The sequence below is a fragment of the Dama dama genome, chromosome 1, assembly GCF_033118175.1.
Source record: "Dama dama isolate Ldn47 chromosome 1, ASM3311817v1, whole genome shotgun sequence".
Classification (NCBI taxonomy): Eukaryota; Metazoa; Chordata; class Mammalia; order Artiodactyla; family Cervidae; genus Dama; species Dama dama.
This window is the reverse complement of record NC_083681.1, coordinates 83,418,814-83,445,060: the sequence shown is the minus strand read 5'-3', so window position 1 is coordinate 83,445,060 and position 26,247 is coordinate 83,418,814. Positions and strand designations below refer to the sequence as shown.

Here is a 26,247-nt window from a genome sequence, read left to right as displayed (position 1 = left end):
TAAAGAAGGCTGAGTGCCGAAAAACTGATGCTTTCGAACTATGGTGTTAGAGAAGACTCTTGAGAGTCCGTTGGACTGCAAAGGAGATCAAACTAGTCAATCCTGAAGGAAATCAACACTGAATGTTCATTGGAGGGACTATTGCTGAAGTTGAAGCTATAATACTTTGGCCACGTGATGCAAAGAGTTGACTTATTAGAAAAGACTGATGCTGAGAGAGATTGAGGGCAAAAGGAGAAGGGGGCAGCAGAGGATAATATGGTTAGATAGCATCAGTGACTTGACGGACATGAATTTGAGCAAACTCCCGGAGGTTGCGGAGGACAGAGGAGGCTGGCGTGCTGTAGTTCAAGGGGTCACAAAGAGTCAGACACAACATGACTGAGGGACAACAACAACCTTATCAGATATAAGGTATCTAATAAACATTTTTTCTCCCATTCTCTAGGCTGCCTCTTTAGTTTGCTGATGATTTCCTTTGCTGTGCAGAAGCTTTTCAGCTTGATATCGTCCTGCTTGTTTATTTTTCTTTTTACTATTTACACTCTTGGTGTCATATCCAAAAAAATCATTGCCAAGACAAATGTCAAGGAGTTTCTTCTTCCCTCAGTTTTGTGTACATCTGTCAGGCCTATTTACTGGTTTCATTCGGTGGTGTCATGTCTGCCTGCTTCTTTGTAAACTCAAGTCCGTTTCCTTTGGTTTGCTTTCTCAATACAGCCCTCCTTGAGGACTCCACTGGGGTTTTACAACATCCTACCTGAAACCTGAAGTTTTCAGGTTGGAACTTTTGTCCATGAATGACTGCTAAAATAACTATTTCTATGGGGGGCTGTATCAGAGACTTTGTATTCCACCACCTTGCTGACCCTGAGCAAACCTTTTAAAGCCAGAGTATTCATTAGTAGCTTTTGGAAGAACCAGGATGGACATTTCTTACACGTGGCGTGGAGCATCCTTCCTGGCACCCTGAAAATCCACATCTGATGTATATCTCAGTGTTTTCCTCCTGGGCCAGAAAACTTTCAGGGAAAACTCTTAGGGAAAAAAATCTTAGGTCAAAAACCACTGTGCCTAAAATGTTTTTAAATAAAAAAAAAACAAACAAACACAACTATGCCAAAGATCTTCCCATATGCCAAGCTCCCCCATCCTGTCTGCTCCAACTTCAGAATTACAACTTCTGTTTCCATTTGTATATGTCGTAAGCCCTGCCCCCATCACATTTAATCTCTCAGGAGACATAATTTGCTTATACATCCAGAGTGAAATGGGAAGGAGGAAACATTACTGAAAACAGTCATTCACATAATTTATTCTCATTGGACTGAAGGGAATTTGAACCCTAATGGTTTAAGATGGGAAATAAAGAAATATTATTTCCTCATTCTCCCTAGCCATACCTTTCAAATCTTCCTGGTTTATTACGTTACTTGGGCAAGCGCACTTGACCACACCTCCTGACATTACTCAATATTTGCTTAAGTGAAAGAGACTGAGACAAATGGAAGGAGGAGCACCCAGCACCCTCTGTCCATCACCCATAAAGAGCCAGCCCAGCCTCACCACTCCTGAGCGAGCTGGAGAGATGAGACCACCACGCCAGCTCCCCCTAATGGGGCTGCTATTCTTTTCTCTTATTCCAAGTCAACTATGCCAGATCTGTAGTGAGTATGCTTTGAGCTAAAATTGCGCTAAACTTTGAGCATTTTGAGCTATGAGCTAAAAACAGCACGACAGTCTCCTGGAGGCTACTGTGTCGTTACCTGAGGAAAGGCCCGACTCCAGTGCTGGGCATCGCTGGACTCTGCGTGACTGAAGGGTGGCAGGGGGTGGTGGGGACAGGTCTACGACGCGTGTTGTTCTAAGTGGGCTCAGAGGTTCAGGATTTACGTGTTTCACTCTTCTTCCTAGACTAAGATCCTTTCTCCCACAACAGCCCTGTCAAGGAGCTGTCTTTGCTCGTTCCTTTTTAAGAACAGAAAACTCATGATCTCAAAAAGTTTTCAGATCATGGAAAGATATCTTGTGACCTTGAGATACAATCTATTTTTAAGAAGTTCAACCCAGAGGTTTTGGGTTAACTCCTTGTAACTACACAGAAAAAAGTAATGTTAATAATGTCTTTCAAATAATGAAGATTGCTCTCTTGTCCTTACTGAGTTTAGATATTCTAAGCGGTACATCTTCCTCTTTTCAACTCTTCCCCAGAGGACATGGGTAAAAACCCATCATCTCTCCTTTGGGTATAGGCTCCAGAGAGTATGTGATTCTATTAAAAAAAATACTGAGAGAAAGAAAAGCTGGTCTCAGGTTTAGTGTGACCCCTTAGTAACTGAATGTACCACTGTCTTTTTAATGTTTATTTATTTGTTTATTTGGCTGTGCTGGGTCTTAGCTGTGGCATGTGGGATCTAGCTCCCTGGCCAGGAATCGAGCCTGGACCCCCAGCTTTGGAAGCACAGAATGTGAACCACTGGACTGACAGGGAAGTCCCATGGATCATTTTAACTTCATCCAGAAATGAGGAATAACCAGAGAAGGTTGTTGAAGCAGGTGATTTGTTAAAGTATTATGTAGCTCCACAGGTATGATTTCTCTATTGGAATTCTTTACCATGGAATTGAGCTTCAAACCAGGCCAAAGGTGATGCTACTATGTGGTACCACCTGTGGCTACATCTCCCTGGTCTCTCTAGCCTACAAGAAGAAATCCATCCCACAGTGGGAAGATGAAAGCTCAGAATCTGCCAGCTCTTAATTCTTTCTCCTGGCCTGTTATTTCCTCAGTTGTGGCGTAAGAACAGGGGTTCTCCATCGAGCTTTGGAAGCTTCATTCACAGTAGAAAATAATTAACTTTGCTTTTAGTGGGTAAGGAAGTTGACCTCAGTTGTTCCTTTACCAGGAACTAAAGAAGTCTATTTCAGTGCCCAAAAAATCTGCTGAACTGAATCTCAGAGGTGACTCACAATTGTCCAGTTATGCCTGCTAACAAACCATGACCTTTCTCAATCACTCTGTTCAGATCTTCCTGACTCTCTCTATTAAAGGCAGATGGGCAAGAAAAATAACATTTCCTGGACTCGCTAAGGATAGTGACAGAAGCTAGAGTTGAGCTAGAAGTAATAATACATACAGTATCTTATGGCTTATTTGGTGGTTTCTTGTCCATTATCTTTGGCTATTTCTTGACTTCTTGAAGTCAGGAAAGTTGCATAACTTACCCCCAGTTATAAGTTAAAGAATAAAGACCCCAGCAAAGATCTTCCTGAGCCCAAGGTTCACATTCTTTTCACTATTCCCCAAGCCCATGAGATAATCTGGAGATGGGAAGGATTTTCTTAGGTGATGGTCAAGGTATGCTGAGAAATATTTTCAGTGATGGTTAACTCTTCTTCTCCTCCAGGTTTATTGGGAGCTCTGGATTCTCTTTTTAATTCCACAGTATAGGAGGACTCCCTCCATCCTTGCCCCTGGGAATTGGACACATTGTAGGCTAAAACTGGAAGGTTTTCAAAGGGTCCTCCCTGCTGAATAATACCTTGATCTTGATGCCTGGCCAGTTGGGCAATCAGACAATGCAGCTCTGGGTCACTGCAGTCAATCACTAATGACATGTAGAACTTCTGCTTTCTCTTCTCTCTCCTTCTTGTCAGCATTAACCCAGGTGAATAAGAAGAAGATGGAGGAGAAAATGACTGAATCCAAAAAGCAGATGGGGTTACAGGCGGGGACTTGGAAGATGTGCATTGCAGTCTCAGTTAGAGCTCCAATTACCAAGGCCCCTTAAGGACTCCCTCTGGGCCTTAGCGGCTAACATACACACACACACACACACACACACACACACACACACGAGCTACCAGGCAGGACACAATGGTAAGGCTGAACCAGTTGTTTAAATATTTAACACTTCCATGCTGGTTGGCAAAAAAACAATACATGGCAGAGTGGGGCGCCAGACCTCCCTTGCATCATTCCAGCAACATTGCCAGTGGCCACCAAGTGGGTCTGTGTCTATGCCATATCTGTTACTAAATATTTTACTATCATTCCTGTTCTTAGCCCTAATATTCTATGTGTGTGCCTCTTATTTCCTCTCTCCCTTCCACAGAGGTAAATAAAACAGACTTCAGGTGTCTAGAACCTCTGATAAACACGATGCTAAAGGCAAACTACACCAAAGGGATCCAAAATGCCAACGTCCTGTTGACCCTCAGACTTGTTGGGATTAAGAATCAAAGCCTAGAACAACAGCTGAGTCAACAAATCAAAGAAGACATAAATAGCAAAGGTGAGTGCCTATATTCCCTGGAATATTTAGAGAAAGACTTACCCATCTATAAAGATCATCTCCAGTGAGTCCTAAAAGTTGTGTGTCCAATTCATCCCTGGTACATCCATCTTAGCTGTAGAAAACTTGAGATGAACAGGAGTAGAAATAAAATATTGTACACGTGAAACTTACATAATGTTATAAATGTTACCTACATTTTTTTTTTTTAAATCTAGTCCAAGTATGTAGTGGGGTTTTTTTTTTTTAAATAAAGTTTACATAAGATTTTTTAAAATTGAGGTGACAAAAAGGTACCTCAAATCCTCAACCCCCTGCCGCTTACTGTAGAGTGAAGCTTTCCTTCTCTGGGCCCTGAAAATAGGAAAAGCAAAAGAAATTGTACACTCTCATCCATTGAGATTTACATCATTAAGTTGAGTTCACGACCAGACAAGAGCATGGGCCACAACCAAGAAAGCTGACAGCAGAGAGGTGACCATAGAGTTGTGGAGATATGGACTGGAATTGAGACCAGATTCCATATTGAAACTTTCATTTCAACACTGAGCTTTCTAACGAGTATAAGGGGAAGATACAGCCACCGCTACCTACCCAACAATATTATTGTGAGGATAGGAGGAGCCTGAGAATTTGGATATTTTAAATACAGGTCGATTATTCCTATCCTGGCGAGAAGGCACCCTCAAGGAGGAAGATCCCAAGGCTTTATTATTTATCTATTTCTATTCTTTGTTCAAGGATTTCTTGATTCCAAAAACAGCCCACAATTTCATGGGAAAGACTAAGATCTAGGTTGCATTTATACAGTACTGCTAGAAAAGGCTCTGTTTGGGGGGGATAAAGAAGAGGACAATAAAACATTAACAAAGAGTAGAACAGGACAAAAAAAGTGACAGCAATATAAATCACAAGGAAGACAGGAGGCCAAAAAAATCACAAGCATGTGCCTTGTTTAACTTGAATACTTTTCTTTTCAGAGATGGAGTTAACCTCGGGACAGCTTGCCTTGGGTATTCTGGCTTTGGGAGCATGTGAAAATCCGGATGAAGAGTTTATACATGGTGCTCATCTGGTTAGCAAACTTGGAGACAAATTCCAAGCAGAAATTCAGAATATGGGTGAGAATCACATGCTCAGAGACCCTGGATGTCTTTGTCTCCTCCACTGATTCAGAACTGTATGAAGTTTCTACCTACTCGTTCCTTCTCTTCTTCACTCCACTCATCCCACGTGTAGAAGATCTTCCCTTTGTACCTCCCCCTGTTCCTTTGAAGACCACTTTCCCTTCTTTCTTTCAGATGTGTCTTGAGTTTTCTTTTCCAATATCTTCAGTTAAGCATTGACCCTATGTCAAGCTTACCTTACACTGGATGATAAATACACACACCCACATGCAAACACATGTGAATTAGTGTTTTCTCAGGATACATGCCCAGGATTGGGATTGCTGGGAGAACAGTATTTTTATCTCTTTCATGCTGAATTGCCTCAGGCATAAAATAAAAGGAGTTGAGTTGAATTTGGTGGCCCTGGAAAGTGAAAGTGTTAGTTGTTCAGGCATGTCTGACTCTGAGACCCCATGGACTGTAGCCCGCCAGGCTCCTCGTCCATGGGGATTCTCCAGGCAAGAATACTGGAGTGGGTAACTGTTCCCTTCTCCAGGGGATCTTCTCGACCCAGGGATCGAACCTGGGTCTCTTGCATTGCAGGCAGATTCTGCACTGTCTGAGCCGCCAGGGGGGCCCTTGGTGGACCTTAAAAGCCTTTAAATGTCTCAAGTTCGCTGTTTCTCTGAGCAATCTCTCCCCTCTCTCATTCATCTCTCTTTAAATGTAAAGAAATGGAGATAGAGTATGTAGAAATAAGCTTAAAATGTACTATTCCAGTACCACCTGTGTGAATAAGGTATTCCTTTGCTCCCCGACAGAAACACACGATGGCAACCCACTGACTAACTATTACCAGCTCAGTCTGGCCCTGTTGGCCTTGTGTCTGTTCAATGGGAGCTATTCAATCACCAGTGTTACTTATTACTTCACTCCTGAAAATAAGAACTATTATTTTGAGGACCAGTTCTCAGTAGGTAAGTCATTAAACCCAATTCCCTTGGTTTCAAGGACATGGGCACTGGGAGGCTTTGTCTTTTATATTTTTCTACCAATAAGTGCTTGAATTTTTTCTTTCCTCACTACCCTAGTCTTCTCAGAAGAGAATTTTTTTTTAGGAGGGCAGATATGGGATGGTTTTTAAGCCTCTTTCTAGGTGTGCAGTACAGAGCAAGGACCCAGTTCCTTCTCCCCCTTTTCTCTGAGTAACCAATGGATGTTAGCTCTCAACTTTAATTTTCCCACTGGTAAAATGAGGCTAGATCATGAGGATCAATAAGGCATCTTAGGAAGCATAAATGTTAGACAAAGGGGGTGTGGTGGAATTCACTTATCTCAACGCTGCATCATTCTCTAACCCATTGGGATCATTTGGATGCATGGGCTTACTTGAACAATACAATCTCTCCACTGGTAAGATGCAATATTTTGATCAATAAAGTGTGTATCCCCCATGGAAAAGGACCAGAAATTTCCCACTGGATCAGCTTACACATCCAAAAAGAAGTCCACTTTAGACAGATCCACAAACTCATTTTTCCCCAAGAAGCTCTAAGAAAGCCACCGTTCAGTGTCTCAGAGTAACAAGGAGAATGTGAATTTCTTACATTTCTCTTCCTATGAGAAGGATGGCACCAGGCCTAAAGAAAACAGAAGGAACCAAGAAATGAGCCAGAAAAACAGATCTTATCCCATTCTTCTAATCTCTTGCCATATCCTCCCCATTAAGAGTGTTTACTGAATAAACAGTTCTCCTAAGTGCTATTTTCAAATCAGTCTAATGAAAAACTTGGAAATTTAGAGACATTTTTGTTTGGTACGTCATCCTCGGTTTTCTCAATTTCTTTGCCAACGTGGCTGAAAGATGAAAAAGATGAGAACAACCACATTGTAAAGGCAGACTGCTTGTATGTTTGCACCGACAAATTGATAAGTGTTTCTATGACCAAGATGTGAGCCCCTGAGTGCAAGGCTCGTGGTTATCCACATAAGGAAGGAATCTTGACATACTTGAGAGGTCAGGGCGAGAGGATGGCTACTGTATCTGGAAATTCTTCTCTTGCATCATTAACTAGCATGACCAAGCATCCCATTCTGCCCAGAGTCCTCCTATTGTTAGTTCTGAAAGTCCCACATACCAGGAAACCACTTAGCCCAGGATGAACCCAGGAGGATTAGTCACTCGGTCACCAGCGTTTTGCTTCCTGACAGATACTGGAGCGATGGCCGTTCTTGCTCTAACCTGTGTGCAGAGGAATAAAACACAAAAGAAAATGGAAGCAAGTACAGAGGATAAAATCAATAATTATACAGCAACACTGGCAAAGAAGATCCAGTCTGAGGGAAAACAGGGTCTCTTCAGAAACATATTTAGCACGGGAGAAGCTATGCAGGTAAGTCAGAAGGCAAAACAGGAGACAGAGAACCGGGTCATGGCAGAAAGCAGCTCCTTCCTCCCTCCCTCTTGGTCTCCTGAGGACTTGCTATCCACCTGACTTTGTTTCAATCACGTGATGTCCCTCCCCTGCCTGAAATGTACCCCCTCTCTGTCACTCTCCACATCCAATGTCTCTATGCAGCTTTTCCTGACCACATTAAGAAATGCTAGTGCCTACTGCAATCTATTTTGTTTTTCTTTAACATGTCATTTCCCGCTTTACCACATACCATTGTTCAGTGTTTCATCTTACCTCCCAAATTAGGTTATTGTTATGGAAATAAGAAGTAGTAGAGGCAGTAACAGCAGCTGATAATTATTGACATTGTCACTAATGCACAACCACCCAATGGAGAAAGAATTTTTACCTCCATTTCCTAGAATAAGAGCATGAATCACAGAGTACCAGTAAATTGCCTAATAGAACAAAGCCAAAGGGTGATGGAGAGGCGATAGGACCAAAATAATTGGTGTCAAAACTCACATTCAATGCTTACACTGTCCTGTATATGTTCTTTGAAGACCAAGAGTTTATTCCTGAGTTTAGTCATTGATCAGCTCAACTCTAAGGGGTACATACAAGAAGAGATGAGGAAAAGCATATAGGTGGAAAAAAGGATTTCACCAAGTCTTTGGTATGAATTGGGGCCTGCCAGGCTGACCCAGGATGAGAGGACTTTCACAGGGAGAGAAGAAGCGAGGAAAAAAGTGCAGAGGCACCTTCGGTAATTGAGGGAGATCAGAGCGTGCAGCCCAGCCAGTACAGGGCTCCTGCGAAGAACAAGATGAGGCTGACGATGTGAGTCAGGGTCCAGTCTTAAAGACTGTCCGTGTAGCTGTTCCTCTTTACACTTGCTCTGCTAGAAATTACTACAGAGCAGAGGCTTCCTGTTCTGGGTGCACATCTGATTTCCCTATGGAGAGGAGCTTTCAGGAAGTGCTCATGTTTACACCCCACACCAATCAGTTAATACACAATTTCAGGTGTGGAGCCTGGGCTTGGTCTTGATCAGCCTGTAGGTGGTATTCATTCATGGCAGGATCAAGAGCTGCTTACCCACCACATTGTTTATAAAAGAAGATATAATGTGATGAGTTTTTTCAGGATGACCTTTTTAATTTTTATTTATTTTTTTGGTCATGTCCCAAAGCATGTGGGATCTTAATTCCCAGACCAGGGATCAAACCTGTGCCCCATGCATTGAGAGCATGGAGTTTCAACCACTCCACCCCATGGAGTTTTAACCCCTGGACCACCAGAGAAGTCCCTTATGAATTTCCTTTCTGTGTTGTTTTTAATAACTCACACACAAACACAAAAAAACACCCTGATTGACCACTTGGTTATCTTTAACAGTCTTCAAGAAAAGATAAAAAGGGGAACTGTCCTTCCTCGAGAAACTCCAGAACAATATCTTCAAGCTCAGTCCATCTTAGTCCTTGTCTTACTCTTGTTGTTGTTTAGTCATTAAATCCTGTCCAACTCTTTTTGGACCCCATGGACTGTAGCCCCCAGGCTCCTCCGTCCATGGGATTTCCCAGGAAATTAATTAATACCCTCTTAAATTTTCCTACCCTGTAATTTTGCCCCTTGAGTCCACTTTACATCTGCTGCCTGGAGGGTTTCTGTTCAAGAACCTCTTAGACTTCCCACTGCCCAGCAATCACCCCATGACACTCAGGGTCGGCCGACCCGGCTCCAGCCCTTGTCTCCAGGCTGTCCTCCTGCGATGCTTTGTGTGTGCTCTCGACACCAGTCCTCCGAAGCCAAGAGGAATCCTCTGGGGAGCTTCCTGACACTCAGACACTGTCACCACAAACAGGCCAGGCCCTGGCCGTTCCTACGCCCTTCAGTCAGCTGTTCACCTCCGCATGTCGCCTGAGACGCCACCATGGCGCCAAGCCCTGTTCACATATCGTCTTCCCTGCCAAGCCTTCCTCCGTCTCGCTGATGTTTAGGAGCTCTTCCCCTTCAGAAGGACCGTGCCGCTAGGCGCTTCTCTTAGGCTTGCGCTGTGCTTAGTCGCTCAGTCGTGTCTGACTCTGCAACCCCATGGACTGCAGCCCGCCAGGCTCCTCTGTCCATGGAATTCTCCAGGCCAGAACACTGGAGTGGGTTGCCATTCCCTCCTCCAGGGGATCTTCCCAACCCAGGGATCAAACCCAGGTCTCCCGCATGGCAGGCAGATTCTTTACCAGCTGAGCCACAAGGGAAGCCCAAGAATACTGGAGTGGGTTGCCATTCCCTCCTCCAGGGGATCTTCCCAACCCAGGGATCAAGCCCAGGTCTCCCGCATGGCAGGCAGATTCTTTACCAGCTGAGCCACAAGGGAAGCCCAATACTGGAGTGGGTTGCCTATCCCTTCCCCAGGGGATCGCCCCAACCCACGAATGGAGCCAGGGTCTCCTGCATTGCAGGCAGATTCTTTACCAGCTGAGCTACCAGGGAAGCCCTTCTCTTAGGGCAGAGGTCCTCAACCTTTTTGGCACCAGGGCCCAGTTTCATGGAAGACAATTCCATTTTTCCGTGGAAGGGGGTGGGGGGACGTTTCAGACAGTTATGCAGTCAGAGGTTCAGGAGGTAAGGTGGGCGATGGGGAGGGGTAAGGGAAGCTTCCCTGATTTGTCTGCCACTCACCCCCTGCTGTGCGGTCCCCAGGGTGGGGGTGGGCGTTGGAGACACCAGTCTTAGGGCCTTTATCTTAGGGACTCCTTTACAAGAATCTGTTAACACTATCTGACAGTATTTCATACGGTTAACATTATCTCATAGTTAACACTATCTCATATGGTTTCAGTGTCAGCAATAAAGAGTAAATACGGTAGAGAAAGACTGTTTTCATTGACACTATGAAAGTTTGAGTGATTAAACAATCCCCACCTCCCCACCCAAACTAGCTCATAAGCTTCTTGAAAGGTATCTTAGCAGTCTAAGGTGGTTCCCATGTAGTCAGTGTCCAAAATAGATTTACTAAATTAGATTCAAGCTTTCCCACGATGTGAAGTCTCTCCCATTCATTCTCATTCTCTCTCCTTCTCTCTCTTTCTCTCTCTCACACACACTAGGCTCTCTTTGTCTCATCGGACTATTACAAAAGTAAAACAAATTGTCAAGAAACTCTACGCACAGTATTTTACAACATTTCTCAGAAAGCATTTTCCCTGCCGATTGCTGCAGCCCAGATCTTACCTGCCTTGATGGGAAAGACCTATTTGGATGTCACCAACACTTCTTGCAGCCACAATCCAGGTATAGCACTAATGAGCAGACTGTTCTGCCTTTCAGCGTAACACCCACAGTGTGTAAGACTGAGACGTCCTCGGGAGCCAAAAGGGACCAGTTAAACCTCTAAAGTATAACAGTTCCCAGACAGATCCCAGACAGAACTCTGTCCTCCATGTCATCAGGGACCATAACTGCCAGAGGATTTGTCCTTATCAAGGTAGTACACACTCTTCTTGGTTCAAACACTGACAACAAGGTAGCGTTGACTGAAGGATAAGCATGCTTGCTGAGTTGTGTCCCACTCTTTGGGACCCCCCCTGGACTGTAGCCCAGCAGGCTCCTCTGTTTATGTGATTTCCCAGGCAAGAATGCTGGAGTGAGTTGCTGTTTCCTGCTCCAGGGGATCTTCCCTGCCCAGGGATTAAACCAGCAGGCTCCTCTGTTTATGTGATTTCCCAGGCAAGAATGCTGGAGTGAGTTGCTGTTTCCTGCTCCAGGGGATCTTCCCTGCCCAGGGATTAAACCAGCCTCTCTCGGGTCTCCTGCATTGGCAGGCGGATTCTTTGCCACGAAGCCAGCTGGGAAGTGACTAAACGGTGTCAGTGTCTCAAGGGGTGCTTTCTGATTTCTGGATACAGAGAGATTTTCTGAGCATCATTCCCAACCTAAAAAGTATAATGTCTCTGGCTTCTCATTAGGCTTGATGCGTGCGCACCCAGAGACAGGCCGTTAATGGGGAAAGAATGTGGCAGTGTTATAAGAAAGTTACAGCTTGAACCATTAATCAAACCACTGATTTTGCAACAAGGTATAAAGAAAGGAGACTTTTCCTTCTGTCTTGGTCATTTCCGGTTCAGCCACATATAGGTTTACGGAGCTTGGACAAAACCTTAAGCTTAAAAGTTTTCTACTATAAGAAATGTAAATGATAATAGTATGTATCAGGCATTAGTAAGGATTGAAGAAGATAATTCATGCAAGATGATTAGCACACAGTGCCCACACGTAATGTTCTCTATAAATGTTAATAAATAAAAGGGCAGGGAGTTGGGAAAAATCTGGGAAGGATGCTAAGAGACACAAACTTCCTGTCATAAAATAAATACTTCATGGCAGTGTAGTGTGCAGCATGGAGAATATAGTCAATGGCATCGCAGTGACTTTGCGTGGTGACGGGTGGTTACTAGAGTCCCAGTGCCGACCACCTCCTCATGTATATAAATGTCGAATCGTGTTTTACATGTGAAACTAACATGATGCTGCGTGTCAATAATCCAATGGAAAATGAACAGGCCCAGGGCCTTCCCTGGCGGCTCAGTCACGCGGGATCCACCTGTCCCTGCGGGAGACGTGGGTTCAGTCCTGACCCGGGACGGCCCGACATGCTGAGGCGCACCTCGGCCGCGCACCGCGGCTCCTGAGCATCCGCGCTCCAGCCTGGGAGCCGCGGCCCCTGGAGGCCGGGTGCCCTGGAGAAGCCGCGGCAAGGAAAACCAGAGCGTTCTCACCTCGCAACTAGAGGCAGCCACCCCACTCACCGCGTCTAGAGCAAGGCCCACACAGTAGCAAAGACCCAGCACGGCCAAAGCTAAACACATAAATAAATGACTTATTTTTCAAAATCACAAAAAGGAAAAAAATCAAAAATCACAAGAAAAAAGAAAAGAAAAGGGCGGGGGGGAGGGGGGGCGGGCATTATTGTATGCTGCACCAATGCAAAACAAAAAAGAAAAGTCAGGAGCCTCTGTGAGAAATGGGAAATGGGGCAACTGATCTGCTGCAACAGCTGGAAGTTGAGGCAAACACAAGCCTTCACAAGCCGGTGAGTATCTGGTTTTAATTCGTGCTTTAGTTGTTTGAGAGATAACCCCCCCCGCTCCCCCGCCCCCAGCTCCGATTGCTGACCCGGGCTCCTGGTATAAACCCTCTTCCGCATTAACCGGGAAAGAGTTGTTGCACAGGGTTGGAGAGGTGTGCAGACTCTGACATCGTTTTTATTCTTCTGAATAATAATTCTCCTCTACTTTTCTGTCTCTGCCAGTCAAATTCAACATCTCCCCTGAAAAGCCTGCTGCTGTGGCGCCTACGACAGCACCCTTGAATATCTCAGTCAAATACTCTGTGCGAATCAACCAGACAAGTCACACCGAAGTCACCTTGAGAAAGGGTTCTGTCTTCCTTGACGTCATGAAGGCCGCTCAGGAGAAAAATGAGACTCTGTTTCGGTACGTCTGTGCAGTCCGTGGAATTCTCCAGGCCAGAATCTTGGCGTAGGGAGCCTTTTCCTTCTCCAGGGATCTAACCCAGGTCTCCCGCATTGCGGGAGATTCTTTACCAGCTGGGTCACCAGGGAAGCCCAAGAATACTGGAGTGTGTAGCCTCTCCCTTCTCCAGGGGATCTTCCCAAGCCAGGAATCGAACCAGGGTCTCCTGCGTTGCAGGCGGGTTCTTTACCACCTGAGCTATGAGGGAAGCCCGATAGATAACCTAAGATTAAGGAACTTAATGTGATCATGACTCAGCAGGAACACATCCGCACCAGAGTACAATGTGCATTTAAAACACTTCTCAGCAGCTTCGCTGTTCATCCTCACAGCACAGCAGGGGTTTAAAAAAGGGAGGTGAAACCTTTCCTCTTCCAGCCCATAGCAGATATTAATAGATAGATAAATAAGTACCAGGGATTGCTCTTCCGTCAGTAGAGCTCCTTCAATTAACAGAATCTAAGTCAGACGTTTTGTGTCTAGAATAGTGGTTCTTAACTGTTTTTTAATCACTGACCCCTTTGAAAGTCCGATGAGTGGGATTCTCATCCCAGAAAATGAACAAATGCATAAAATGTGTCATTTGTCATTTTTCATTTTGTATTGGAGTGTGGTTGATTAACGATGATGTGTTAGTTACAGGTATGCAGCAAAGTATACCCGTAAGAGTCTCTATTTTTTTCAGATTCTTTCCCCATTCAGGCTGTTATAGACTGTAGGGCAGAGTTCCCTCCGCTGTCCAGCAGGGCCCTGCTGGTTGCCTGTTTCACACACAGCAGTGTGGGCATCTCAGTCCCAAACTCCCAGCCTATGCCACCTCCCTCCTCCGCCACCCTTTCCACCCTGTTAACCACGAGTTCGTTCTCTAAATCTGAGTGCAAGACTTGTCACTTGAATCTGAGGTTTCACAGACCCTGGGAAGCTTCTCCAGGCCGCCTCCACCTTACAGGAGATTCAGGGACTCCTCAGCTAAGGCTCCCTGGCCTAGAGAGGTCAAATATTAAATTGAAGATATTGACTTTGCCTCTGAAAAATATGGCTTAAATGGCTCCTTAAGCCTAACTGGCATTTATTGTGTCTAATAACATGCTCTAAGATGCAACAGAGAAAATCATATACAAGGAAATATGTATCTGTGTGTATATATATATAAAGCCTGTTTTCAAGTGTTCCCAGGAAGGTAGAAAAATCTGACTAAAGAATATGAGACAAATACCAATTATGTCACTTCTTGATAAGTAAACATGAGCTATTAAATTATCCTTTCCTTTTTCCCGAGTACCTCTAGGACAACTGGTTAACACTTTCTTGTACTGTTTAGCATCTTCAACTGTTACTGTCTTGGGTAGAAGATTAGGAACTGTTGATGTCAAAGTGTCTACTATGGCAGGAGAGAGGGGCAGAAACCACGGGCAGTGTTTCTATAATGTGCATGGGTTGTAGACTGCCTGCCTCAGAATGACCTAGAATGTTGATAAAACATGCAGATTCCTGGTTCTGGCCCAGATCTCCAGAATCAAGGTATCTGGGAAGAAGGCCAGGAGGTCTGTGTAATATCTTCCAGTGACTCTTAGGTGCACAAAAGAAGTGCCCGTGGGAGGGTTGCCTTTGAACATCCTGAATCCGTGTACCAACTCACTGTTCCCCACAGCTTCACAGTGGAGGAGACCTCGTGGGGCCCCTACGTCACCTCTGTCCAGGGCATAAGGGCCAGCAGTAGTGACAGAACCTACTGGCAACTTCTGAGCAATGGCCAGCCACTGAGCCAAGGTAAGGCGGAGGACGAGAACAGCCCTGCAGAGCAAGGCGCCCGAAGCGTTCACGTGTGCGTGTGTGAGCTTCGGCGGGGACATGTCAAGGGTGTGAGCGTGTGCCCAGCCTCGCAGCCGTGTCTGCCTCTCCATGACCCCGTGGGCTGTAGTCCGCCAGGCTCCTCTGTCCGTGGGATTTCCCAGGCAAGAACACGTGGTGGAGGGGGTTGCTGTTTCCTTCTCCGAGGGTCTGGGAGCGCCAGATCCATTATTTGATGATTTGGTGATCAAATCATTGGATCCACGTCTCCTTCTTCCTTTTCAGGAGCTGGGAGTTATGTTGTCCAAAATGGAGACAACTTGGAGGTTCGTTGGAGCAAATACTAATAAATTCAAACCTCCCTCAGCTGGGTCTGAGCCTTCTGTGGTACAATTCTATGTGGAAATTGATCTTACACATTCCTTTTTGTTTATATCTCAATCCTCACAGCACATCAATAACCTCTACTTCTCTCTTTGAGTGTCCAATAAAAGACCAACAGCTACACAAGAAGAGCACGTTCTAATCATTTAATATCAAAGGGAATTACTATTAGAGGGAAGACTACCTCAGGAAGAAGCGAAGTGAGAAAGATTAGACCCACCTGTCTGAGAAGTTGAGTTCTGCTCACGGTTCCCCTGGTGACTTTCTGGGTGACCTGAGGCAACTGGGGGAAATGGAGAGAAGGTTCTGAGTCAGACGGCACAGCAACAACCAGTGAAATCAGGAGGCGTCTCATGGGGAGACTGAGCTCTCTGAGACCCGGGGCGAGGGAGGAACTGAGGAGACACATTGGCCTCACACAGGCAGCAAGTGGGTAGAGAGAAAAATACTGCCCTAGGCAAAGTAAAATGTGAGGCCTGTCCATAAACGTCAGAGCACAGGGTTTGAGGAACCACTTCATCCCCATCTCCAGCAGCCTTCCCTAGGTCCCACTTCTCTTATTTCACCATGAAAATCTTATTTCTTATTTTTCTCTTATTTCACCACGAAAATCACTCTCATAGTCACGTCACCAAATCCACATGCAAAAAAAGAAATGACTCCAATGTTCAGTTCAGCAGAACTCACCTTAAAAAAAAAGCTGAATCGTGTCTAAGCCTGAACTGGGTTACACCGTATACTGAGTATCTGAGCTGTGGGCACATTCAGTTAGGAACCAGAGATGCCTTTAAGATGCCAAAGGTGCTTCAGATGAAGCACAAAGCAACCCATTTAAAGTCACCTGCAAGGGACTCCCCCGGTGGTCCGAGGCTGAGGCGTCACCTCCCAGGGCCGTGGCGCAGACTCGGTCTCTGGGTGGGGAGCTAAGGCCGCCCGTGTCTCATCCACAGGGGAAAACAGTAGCAGCATTTTAACAGGTCTACTAAAGACCTCACAAATGGTCCACATTAAAAAAAATCTTTAAAAAACATGATAGTAGTCTCCAAAAGGAAGAGGCCTGCAGGTCGAATTAGTGAACTTGTTTCAGCAACATCTCTCTCATTTCTCCTTGTGTTTTCAAGATTCTCTTCTTTCCTCCCCCAACCAGCAGCCCTGCTTTACAGTCAGGGGCTGAGCGCTCCTCCTGCCCACTGCTTCGGGCACTGATCGTCGACTCTCAGATCCACCCCTGCCCTGGTCTTCATGAACCGGTGTGAACGCGGTCTTCTCAGCTGCAGAGCGATGGATTCCATCCTCTGGGGTCTGCGTCACATCCTGAGAACTCAATTAGAGGCAGGGGACTTCCATGGTGCTGTGAGCATGGGGTGCCAGCTGTCAGATATATTTATAGACTATACAATCTACGTGAAATTGGAGAATAACGGCTTAAGAGTCTTGTTGTTGTTCAGTGACTCAGTCGTGTCTGACTCTGTGACCCCATGGACTGCAGCACGCCAGACCTCCCTGTCCATCACTCTCTCCTGGAGCTTGCTCAAACTCATGTCCATTGAGTCAGTGATGGCATCCAACCATCTCATCCTCTGTCATCCCCTTCTCCTCGTGCCCTCAATCTTTCCCAGCATCACAGTCCTTTCTGTTCAAAATCTCAGAACTGGCATTATTGTCCATCATAGTGGGACCATACAGTTTATCATCCAACCACAACTCTGTTAAAAGTGAAAGTGATATGGAGAACAGTATGGATGTTTCTTTTAAAAATTAAATAAAGAACTACCAAATGATAAAAAAAAAAAAAGTGAAAGTGAGTACTATTAATAATTACACTCAGAAAAACAACAGGTTAAAAACGGGGACTATTCTGGAAAAACCAGTACAATGTTGTCCATAAGAAAGCTCAAGTAAAAAATACAAACACATATATGTCAAAATGACAGAAAATACTGCCCCTGAAATTAACCAATGAGACTTAATCTCAATATAACAAAGCTGGAATAGGTCTCTCCAAGATCCCTAACTCTCTCTCAATAATTCTCACTCATTTTCTTTTCTTTTTTTCGGCTGTGTCATGCAGCCTGTGGGATCTTAGTTCCCAGACCAGGTATCAAACCTGTGCCCCCTGAAGTGGAAGCACAGAGTCTTCACCACTGGATCACCAGGGAAGTTCCATCTAGCTTATTTTCAATAATATTCAGTCAATAACAGTAAAGTTCAGATCAGTTCAGTCGCTCAATCATGTCTGACTCTTTGCAACCCCATGAACCACAGCACACCAGGCCTCCCTGTCCATCACCAACTCCTGGAATTTACTCAAACACATGTCCACTGAGTCAGTGATGGCATCCAACCATCTCATCCTCTGTCATCCCCTTCTCCTCCCACCTTCAATCTTTCCCAGCATCAGAGTCTTTTCCAATGAGTCAGCTCTTCGGATCATGTGGTCAAAGGATTGAAGCTTCAGCTTTAGCATCGGCCTTCCAATGAACACCCAGGACTGATCTCCTTTAGGATGGACTGGTTGCATCTCCTTGCAGTCCAAGGGACTCTCAAGAGTCTTCTCCAACACCACAGTTCAAAAGCATCAATTCTTTGGTGCTCAGCTTTCTTTATAGTCCAACTCTTACACCCACTGGAAAAACAATAGCTTTGCTTAGATGAACCTTTGTTCGCAAAGTAATGTCTCTGCTTTTTAGTATGCTGTCTAGGTTGGTCATAACTTTTCTTCCAAGGAGCAAGCGTCTTTTAATTTCATGGCTGCAGCCACCATCTGCAGTGATCTTGGAGCCCCCAAAAATAAAGTCTTTTACTGTTTCCATTGTTTCCCCATCTATTTGCCAAGAAGTGATGGGACCAGATGCCATGATCTTAGTTTTCTGAATGTTGGGTTTTAAGCCAACTTTTTCACTCTCCGCTTTCACTTTCATCAAGAGGCTCTTTAGTTCTTGTTCACTTTCTGCCATAAGGGTGGTGTCATCTGCATATCTGAGGTTATTGATATTTCTCCCAGCAATCTTGATTCCAGCTTGTGCTTCACCCACTCCGGCCTTTTGCATGATGTACTCTGCATATAAGTAAAATAAGCAGGGTGACAATATACAGCCTTGACGTACTTCTTTTCCAATTTGGAACTAGTCTGTTGTTCCATGTCCACTTCTAACTGTTGCTTCTTGACCTGCATATAGGTTTCTCAGGAAGCAGGTCAGGTGGTCTGGTATTCCCATCTCTTTCAGAATTTTCCACAGTTTATTGTGATCCACACAGTCAAAGGCTTTGGCATAGTCAATAAAGCAGAAGTGGATGTTTTTCTGGAACTCTTGCTGTTTCAAAGATTCAGTGGATATTGGCAATTTGATCTCTGGTTTCTCTGTCTTTTCTAAATCCAGCTTGAATATCTGGGAGTTCACAGTTCATGCATGGTTGAAGCCTGGCTTGGAGAATTTTGAGCATTACTTTGTTAGTGTATGAGATGAGTGCAATTGTGTGGTAGTTTGAACATTCTTTGGGATTGACTTTCTTTGGGATTGGAATGAAAACTGACCTTTTCCAGTCCTGTGGCCACTGCTGAGATTTCCAAATTTGCTGGCATATTGCATGCAGCACTTTCACAACATCATCTTTCAGGATTTGAAATAGCTCAACTGGAATTCCATCACCTCCTCCACTAGCTTTGTTCATAGTGATGCTTCCTCAGGCCCACTTGACTTCACATTCCAGGATGTCTAGCTCTAAGTGAGTGACCACACCATTGTGATTACCTGGGTCATGAAGATCTTTTTTGTACAATTCTTCTGTGTATTCTTGCCACCTCTTCTTAATATCTTCTGCTTCGGTTAGGTCCATATCATTTCTGTCCTTTATTGAGCCCATCTTTGCATGAAATGTTCCCTTGTTTTCTTGAAGAGATCTATAGTCTTTCCCATTCTATTGTTTTCCTCTATTTCTTTGCATTGATCACTGAGGAAGACTTTCTTATCTCTCCTTGCTAGTCTTTGGAACTCTGCATTCAAATGGGTATATCTTTCCTTTTCTCCTTTGCCTTTTGCTTCTCTTCCTTCCTCAGCTATTTGTAAGGCCTCCTCAGACAACCTTTTTGCCTTTTTGCATTTCTTTTTCTTGGGGATTGCTGCCTCCTGTACGATGTCACAGATCTCCATCGATAGTTCTTCAGGCACTCTGTCTATCAGATCTAATCCCTTGAATCTATTTGTCACTTACACTCTATAATTGTAAGGGATTTGATTTAGGTCATACCTGAATGGTCTGGTGGTTTCCCCTACTTTCTTCAATTCATGTCTGAATTTAGCAATAAGGAGTTCATGATCTGAGCCACAGTCAGTTCCAGTCTTGTTTTTGCTGACTGTATAGAGCTTCTCCATCTTTGGCTGCAAAGAGTATAATCAGTCTGATTTTGGTGTTGACCATCTGGTGATGTCCACGTGTAGAGTCTTCTCTTGGGTTGTTGGAAGAGGGTGTTTGCTATGACCAGTGCATTCTCTTGGCAGAACTGTTAGACTTTGACCTGCTTCCTTCCATACTCCATGGCCAAATTTGCCTGTTACCCAATTTCATTAGACTGATTTCCCCAAAAGTGGTGTAAGAAATTAATCTCCTCAGTATATCAACATGGAATCAAACACTATGCCCTCATAGCATGAAAGTCATTTTCTTTGCAATTCTCTTTTAATTCTGAGTGGGTAAAGCATCAAACCTCACTTTATGCACAATGCTTTCCAACACTTCCCTTTAGCACAGCTAGCCTCAATTTCTGGCAGAGAAAGATGAGTTTCTCCCAGTCAGTGGTCTCTAAGTAGAAGGTAGTAACACTGCTGTCTGATAGAAATGGCCTCAATCTCAGAAACAGACAAGAAGGTCAATGGAGTAACATTCCTTTAGCATGTCACTAATATTGGTAAGTGAAACCTAGTTCTAGCCACACTTGCATTCTGAGAAACTCTTATAGTTTGGGATTATATCAGAACATAGATTGAGTCTGAAGGCAGAAACTTATGCCTGCAAAGAAGTAATTAACACAAATAAACCTTTCAGATATCCAGAGAGACTCTGGGTACTTTGATACCAAAAAATGAGGCACAGGAAAAAACAAAGAAAGAAGTCCAGTCAAGAGTTAGCCAAAGACTGTCAAAACATACTCCTTAAGAAACTATCGGCTCTGTGGTTCCTGTTCTGGAAGTTGTTTGTTAATGGAAACAACTGTGTCAACATGAAGCAACCATGGCTGTAAGAGGTAATGTACAAGAAAGTGGATGTTCAAACAGAAGATACATCAAGGGTGCATGGGTTATCTCAGGCTGGTTACCGCAGGCTCTGGAGCTCAAGGTCAGCATCATGCTGGTTCCCAACCCTGTATGAAATTCTTACTGCTGCTGTAACAAATTCCCACAACTGTACTGGCTTAAAACAGTATTATTCTCACACTTCCGGAGGTCAGAAGTCTGAACTGGGACTCTCTGAGCTGAAATCAGAAGTGTCAAAAAGGGCTGTCTTCTTCTAGAGCTTCTAGGGAAGAATCACTTTCTCTCATATTCCAGCTCCTGCAGGAATCCTGCATTCCTAGGCTCTCAGCCCCACCATCTTCAAAGTCAGCAGTCAAATCATGCTGACCTCTGCATCCTTCATCACATCTCCTCCAACTCTAACTCTCCTGCCTCCCTCTTCCGCTTACAAGGACCCCTGTGATGACACTGGGCTCATCAAGATAGTCCACAATAAAAATAAGGAATCTCAAGCAAAAAATACAAAGAAAATATAAATAATTACTAACCAGGATTCTTGGTCTCTTTAATCAAAAGAAGTTGATCAGAGGCCAGAAAAGATATTCAGAAAAGGCTTTATTGGGACCCCTGCAACAGCAGAGGGCAGCAAGAACAAATAACAGAGTTCCCTGCTAGCTCGTTCCCCCAGCAGAGGCGAGCTGATTCCTTACATGAGGGTGAAGGTAGTGGTGTGTGTCCACGGGTCAGGCAGGAGGGGTAGCGTAGGTGATTTGCCCACCTCTTTGTGGCTTTGTGCACAGAGGGGCCTACATAGTACCCTGCTTTTGCTCCCAGCTCTTTAGAAGTGCGAGCTGAGCTTTTTTGATCTTTATGTATCTTTTGTCCAGAATTTGTCCCCATTGCGCATGCATACAGTTATTTTCAGTCCTTTATCATTTCTTTCTATTTTGTGGCTTGAGGAGACTTTGTCCAGGTTGAAACACTGCAGCAAAGGGTCCCAGGTCCCAGCCTGTCTCACCTAACCTAATCCATTCACAGATTCCAGGGATTAGGACGGGCACATCTTAAAGGTGTGAGGATCATTCTACTCCTTCACACGGTGGACAAGCCTCTCCAGAAATGCAGACCAAAACTGCTTCAGTTCAGTTCAGTCGCTCAGTTGTGTCTCACTCTTTGCGACCCCATGATCTGAAGCACGCCAGGCCTCCCTGTCCATCACCAACTCCCAGAGTTTACCCAAACTCATGTCCATTGAGTCGGTGATGCCATCCAACCCTCTCATCCTCTGTCGTCCCCTTCTCCTCCTACTTTCAACCTTTCCCAGCATCAGGGTCTTTTCAAATGAGTCAGCTCTTCGCATCAGGTGGCCAAAATATTGGAGTTTCAACTTCAACATCAGTCCTTCCAATGAACACCCAGGACTGATCTCCTTTAGGATGGACTGGTTGGATCTCCTTGCAGCCCAAGGGACTCTCAAGAGTCTTATCCAACACCACAGTTCAAAAACATCAATTCTTCAGTGCTCAGCTTTCTTTATAGTCCAACTCTCACATCCATACATGACTATGGGAAAAAACAATAGCCTTGACTAGACGGGCCTTTGTTGACAAAGTAATGTCTCTGCTTTTTAATATGCTATCTAGGTTGGTCATAACTTTCCTTCCAAGGAACAAGCATCTCTTAATTTCATGGCTGCAATCACCATCTGCAGTGATTTTGGAGTCCAGAAAAATACAGTCAGCCACTGTTTCCTCATCTATTTGCCAAGAAGTGATGGGACTGGATGCCATGATCTTAGTTTTCCGAATGTTGAGCTTTAAGCCAACTTTTTCACTCTCCCCTTTCACCTTCATCACCGCCCACCAAATACTGTGTATTAGTCACATATTGCTGTGTAACAAGTCGCCCTAAAACTTAGTGGCTTAAAACAACAACACGTCATCTCACAGTTTCTCTGGGTGAGGAATGGAGGGACAGGTTGCCTGGGTCCTCTGGCTCCAGTCTTTCATGAACCTGCAATCAAGATGTCAGCTGGAGAGACTTCCCTTGAGGCCCAGTGGCTGGGTCTCCGAGCTTCCACTGCAGGGGCCATGGTTTTGGTCCCTGATTAGGGAATTGGCATTTAGCAAGCTGTGCGGCAGAAGAAAAAAAAAAAAAAAAACTCAAACTGAATAAAAATGAAAATATAACAAATCAACTTTAAAAAATAAATTAAAAAAAAAAAAGATGTTGGCTAGGGCTACCTTCATCTCAAAAACTCAAGTGGGGAAGGAGCTGCTTTCAAGCTGCTTCACGTGACTGTGGCGGAATTCCTCCCTGCCTGGCTGTGGGCTGGAAGACGCTCTCAGCTCTTCCCCACACAGGCTCTTCCATAAGGAAGCTCACAACACAGCAGCTGCTTCATCAGAGCAAGAAGCAAGAAGAGCCAGGGACTGCCAGCCAGACGGAGCTGCTCTTCTGCCACCTCATTCCATCACTTTTCCTGTATCATGATTATTAGAAGCAAGGTCAACTCATAAGCTAAAGAAGTTCAGTTCAGTCGCTCAGTTGTGTCCGGCTCTCTGTGACCCATGGACTGCAGCACGACAGGCCTCCCTGTCCATCACCAGCTCCCGGAGTCCACCCAAACTCATGTCCATTGAGTCGGTGATGCCATCCAACCATCTCAAGAGGACTGATTATATAAGGGCATGAACGCCAGGAGGTGGAAACAGATGATGTTAGACGTGTATCACACCCTAATATGTATCCTGTGTTCTCACCCACACCACCACCGACATTGTCCAAGAAAGAAAAAAAATACTTTATCACCTATGCTATATATTTGTTCATTAATTCACTCATTCAAAAAGTATTCATTTGATAATGCTGTTTGTAGCAACACGGAGAGATGTAGAGATGATCACACCAAGTCAGACAAAGACATCATTTCTTATGACATCATTTATATGTGGAATCTAAACTGTGATACAAACAAACTTACTTACAAAACATTAACAGATACACCAATTTAGGAAACAAATGTACTGTTACCACAGGGGAAGAGGGGTAGGGGAGGGATAACTTAGGAGTTTGGGATTAGCAGATACACACTGCTATAGACAAAATAGATAAAGGTCCTACTGTATAGCCCAGGGAACTATATTCAAGATCCTGTAACAAATCATAATGGAAAAGAATATACATATGTATAACTGACTCGCTCTGCCGTACACCAGAAACTTACACAACATTGTAAATCAACTATATTTCAATGAAAAGAGAAAATAAAAAACGTTTAAGTATTCCTTTGATGCAGACTAGGAGCGAGGCAGCGTCTCACGTCCCTGGGACAAAGCCGTGGACAAAACAGAGGACGTCCGGGCACTGTGGAGCCGACACCCTCGTGGGAAGGAGGCGGGCGGGACACGCCGCGCGCAGTGTGACGGAGGGTGAGGACCGCAGCAGACGCGCGGCGGGTGTCGGGCGGAGGCCGACCCGCACACAGGCGTCGGGGAAGGCGTCTCTGAGCGCTGACCTTTGACAGGGAACTCCGCTCCGAGCTCCGTGGTGACCGCCGGGAGGAGACCCCAGGACGGGCTGTGCGCACACACGTGGCTGATTCGCTGTGCCCGGCAGCAGGAATGGACGCCTTGTGAAGCAACTATACGCCAATTAAAAGTTTAAAATTAAAAGGGTAAAAATGAAACGGGAACAGGAAAATAAATAGAAGCTGGCCTTTGGGCTTCCCTGGTGGCTCCGTGGCGTGGAATTCGCCTGCCAACGCAGGGGACACGGGTTCAGTTCCTGATCCGGGAAGGTCCCACGCGCTGCAGAGCAGCTAAGCCCGCGTGCCACAACCACTGAGCCTGCGCCCTGGAGCCCGCGAGCCCCAGCGACTGGGCCGCGTGCCCCAGAGCCCGCCCTCCACGGCAGGAGAGGCCTCCACAGCGAGCGGTCCACGCCCCATGACCAGCGAGCAGCCCCACCTTGACGCACACGGCAAGGAAGATCCAGCATCGTCAAAAGTAAAAACATAAATGAAATTGAAACCCTGAGCCCTGAGCAGAGTAGTGAAAGAAGTGAGGGAGCCATCTTGCCAGTACTTGGAGTAACCATGTGCCGGGCTTGGGGTGCAGCAAGACCTAAGGTGACCGACGGTTCCAGGAACAAGGGTGCTGCAGAAGCTGCAAGGGCGAGGCAGCGAGTGGATGGAGGTGAGGTCCAGAAGGAAGCCAGAGGGCAGATCTCGCAGGGCCGGAGGTTGTTTGAAGGACTTTGAATCTTAGTTTAAGTTGGGAGTCACTGGAGAATGGCCTCCTAAAAGAAGCTACTTAAAATAGGTCGTTCAGTTCAGTTCAGTCGCTCAGTCGTGTCCGACTCTTTGCGACCCCATGAATCGCAGCACATCAGGCCTCCCTGTCCATCACCAACTCCCAGAGCTTACTCAAACTCATGTCCATCGAGTCGGTGATGCCATCCAGCCATCTCATCCTTTGTCGTCCCCTTCTCCTCCTGCCCCCAATCCCTCCCAGCATCAGGGTCTTTTCCAATGAGTCAGTTCTTCGCATCAGGTGGCCAAAGTATTAGAGTTTCAGCTTCAGCATCAGTCCTTCCAATGAATATTCAGGACTGATCTCCTTTAGGATGAACTGGTTGGATCTCCATGCAGGCCAAGGGACTCTCAAGAGTCTTCTCCAACACCACAGTTCAAAAGCATCAATTCTTCGGCACTCAGCTTTCTTGATAGTCCAACTCTCACATCCATACATGACTACTGGAAAAATCATAGCCTTGACTAGACGGACCTTTGTTGACAAAGTAACGTGTCTGCTTTTTAATATGCTGTCTAGGTTGTTAGAAAAGAAAAAAAGTAGTTCCCTCCTTCATAATCTCATTATTTTCAGTTCTCCATGATAAGGAGGCTTGGTTTGCTTTATTATACAGCCACAATCCTAAAAAAATTAATATATACATATTACTTAATATAGTTCATTGATCCCATGTTTTCCAATTACTTACTTTAAAAGACAATACCTGAAAGCCCTGGGTGTTTGAAACTGCTTTCTTCCTCAGATAAGAAAGAGAAATTAAAAAATAAAAAATTCTGGGGAACTGGGGAACCCAAGTCATGATGACTTAGTTCGTTGCATAAAGCCAGCCCTCACCCCCGACGCTCACCTGAGAGCCTCAGAGGACTTCTCGTGAAACAAGTGCCTCAGACTGTAAGTGAGGGGTTGCTGTTCATCACCAAGTCATGTCTGACTCTTTGCAACCCCATGGACTGCAGCACACCAGGCCTCCCCGTCCATCACCATCTCCCAGGGCTTGCCCATGTCTCCCCTTCACAGATTCCATCACCATCTCCCGGGGCTTGCCCATGTTTCCCCTTCATGGATTACTGCCTCCTTGTGACGAAGGGGCTTGCATAACTCAACGAAGCCATGCTGTGCAGGGCCACCCAAGATGGACGGGTCACAGAGGAGAGTTCTGACAGAATGCGGTCCACTGGAGGAGGGAATGGCAAACCAC

General features: G+C 45.2%; 1 protein-coding gene across 1 annotated transcript; it reads left to right on the top strand.

The window, feature by feature from the left end:
• Nucleotides 1–1,512: 1,512 nt before the first annotated feature.
• On the top strand, nt 1,513–15,634 carry TCN1 (transcobalamin 1). The gene is made up of 9 exons (XM_061142652.1): nt 1,513–1,667; nt 4,115–4,294; nt 5,275–5,415; nt 6,225–6,380; nt 7,615–7,796; nt 10,907–11,090; nt 13,108–13,291; nt 14,982–15,100; nt 15,407–15,634. The coding sequence occupies exons 1-9, from the start codon at nt 1,589–1,591 to the stop codon at nt 15,466–15,468; spliced, it is 1,287 nt and encodes a 428-aa protein (XP_060998635.1). The 5' UTR covers nt 1,513–1,588; the 3' UTR covers nt 15,469–15,634.
• Nucleotides 15,635–26,247: the final 10,613 nt, after the last annotated feature.

Bases quoted from the DNA above. Each gene is read 5' to 3' on its own strand.
- TCN1 (XM_061142652.1), top strand. From the start codon at position 1,589: ATGAGACCACCACGCCAGCTCCCCCTAATGGGGCTGCTATTCTTTTCT. The intron at 4,295-5,274 runs GTGAGTGCCTAT...TTTTCTTTTCAG, and splicing joins AGAAGACATAAATAGCAAAG to AGATGGAGTTAACCTCGGGA. The intron at 5,416-6,224 runs GTGAGAATCACA...GCTCCCCGACAG, and splicing joins AGCAGAAATTCAGAATATGG to AAACACACGATGGCAACCCA.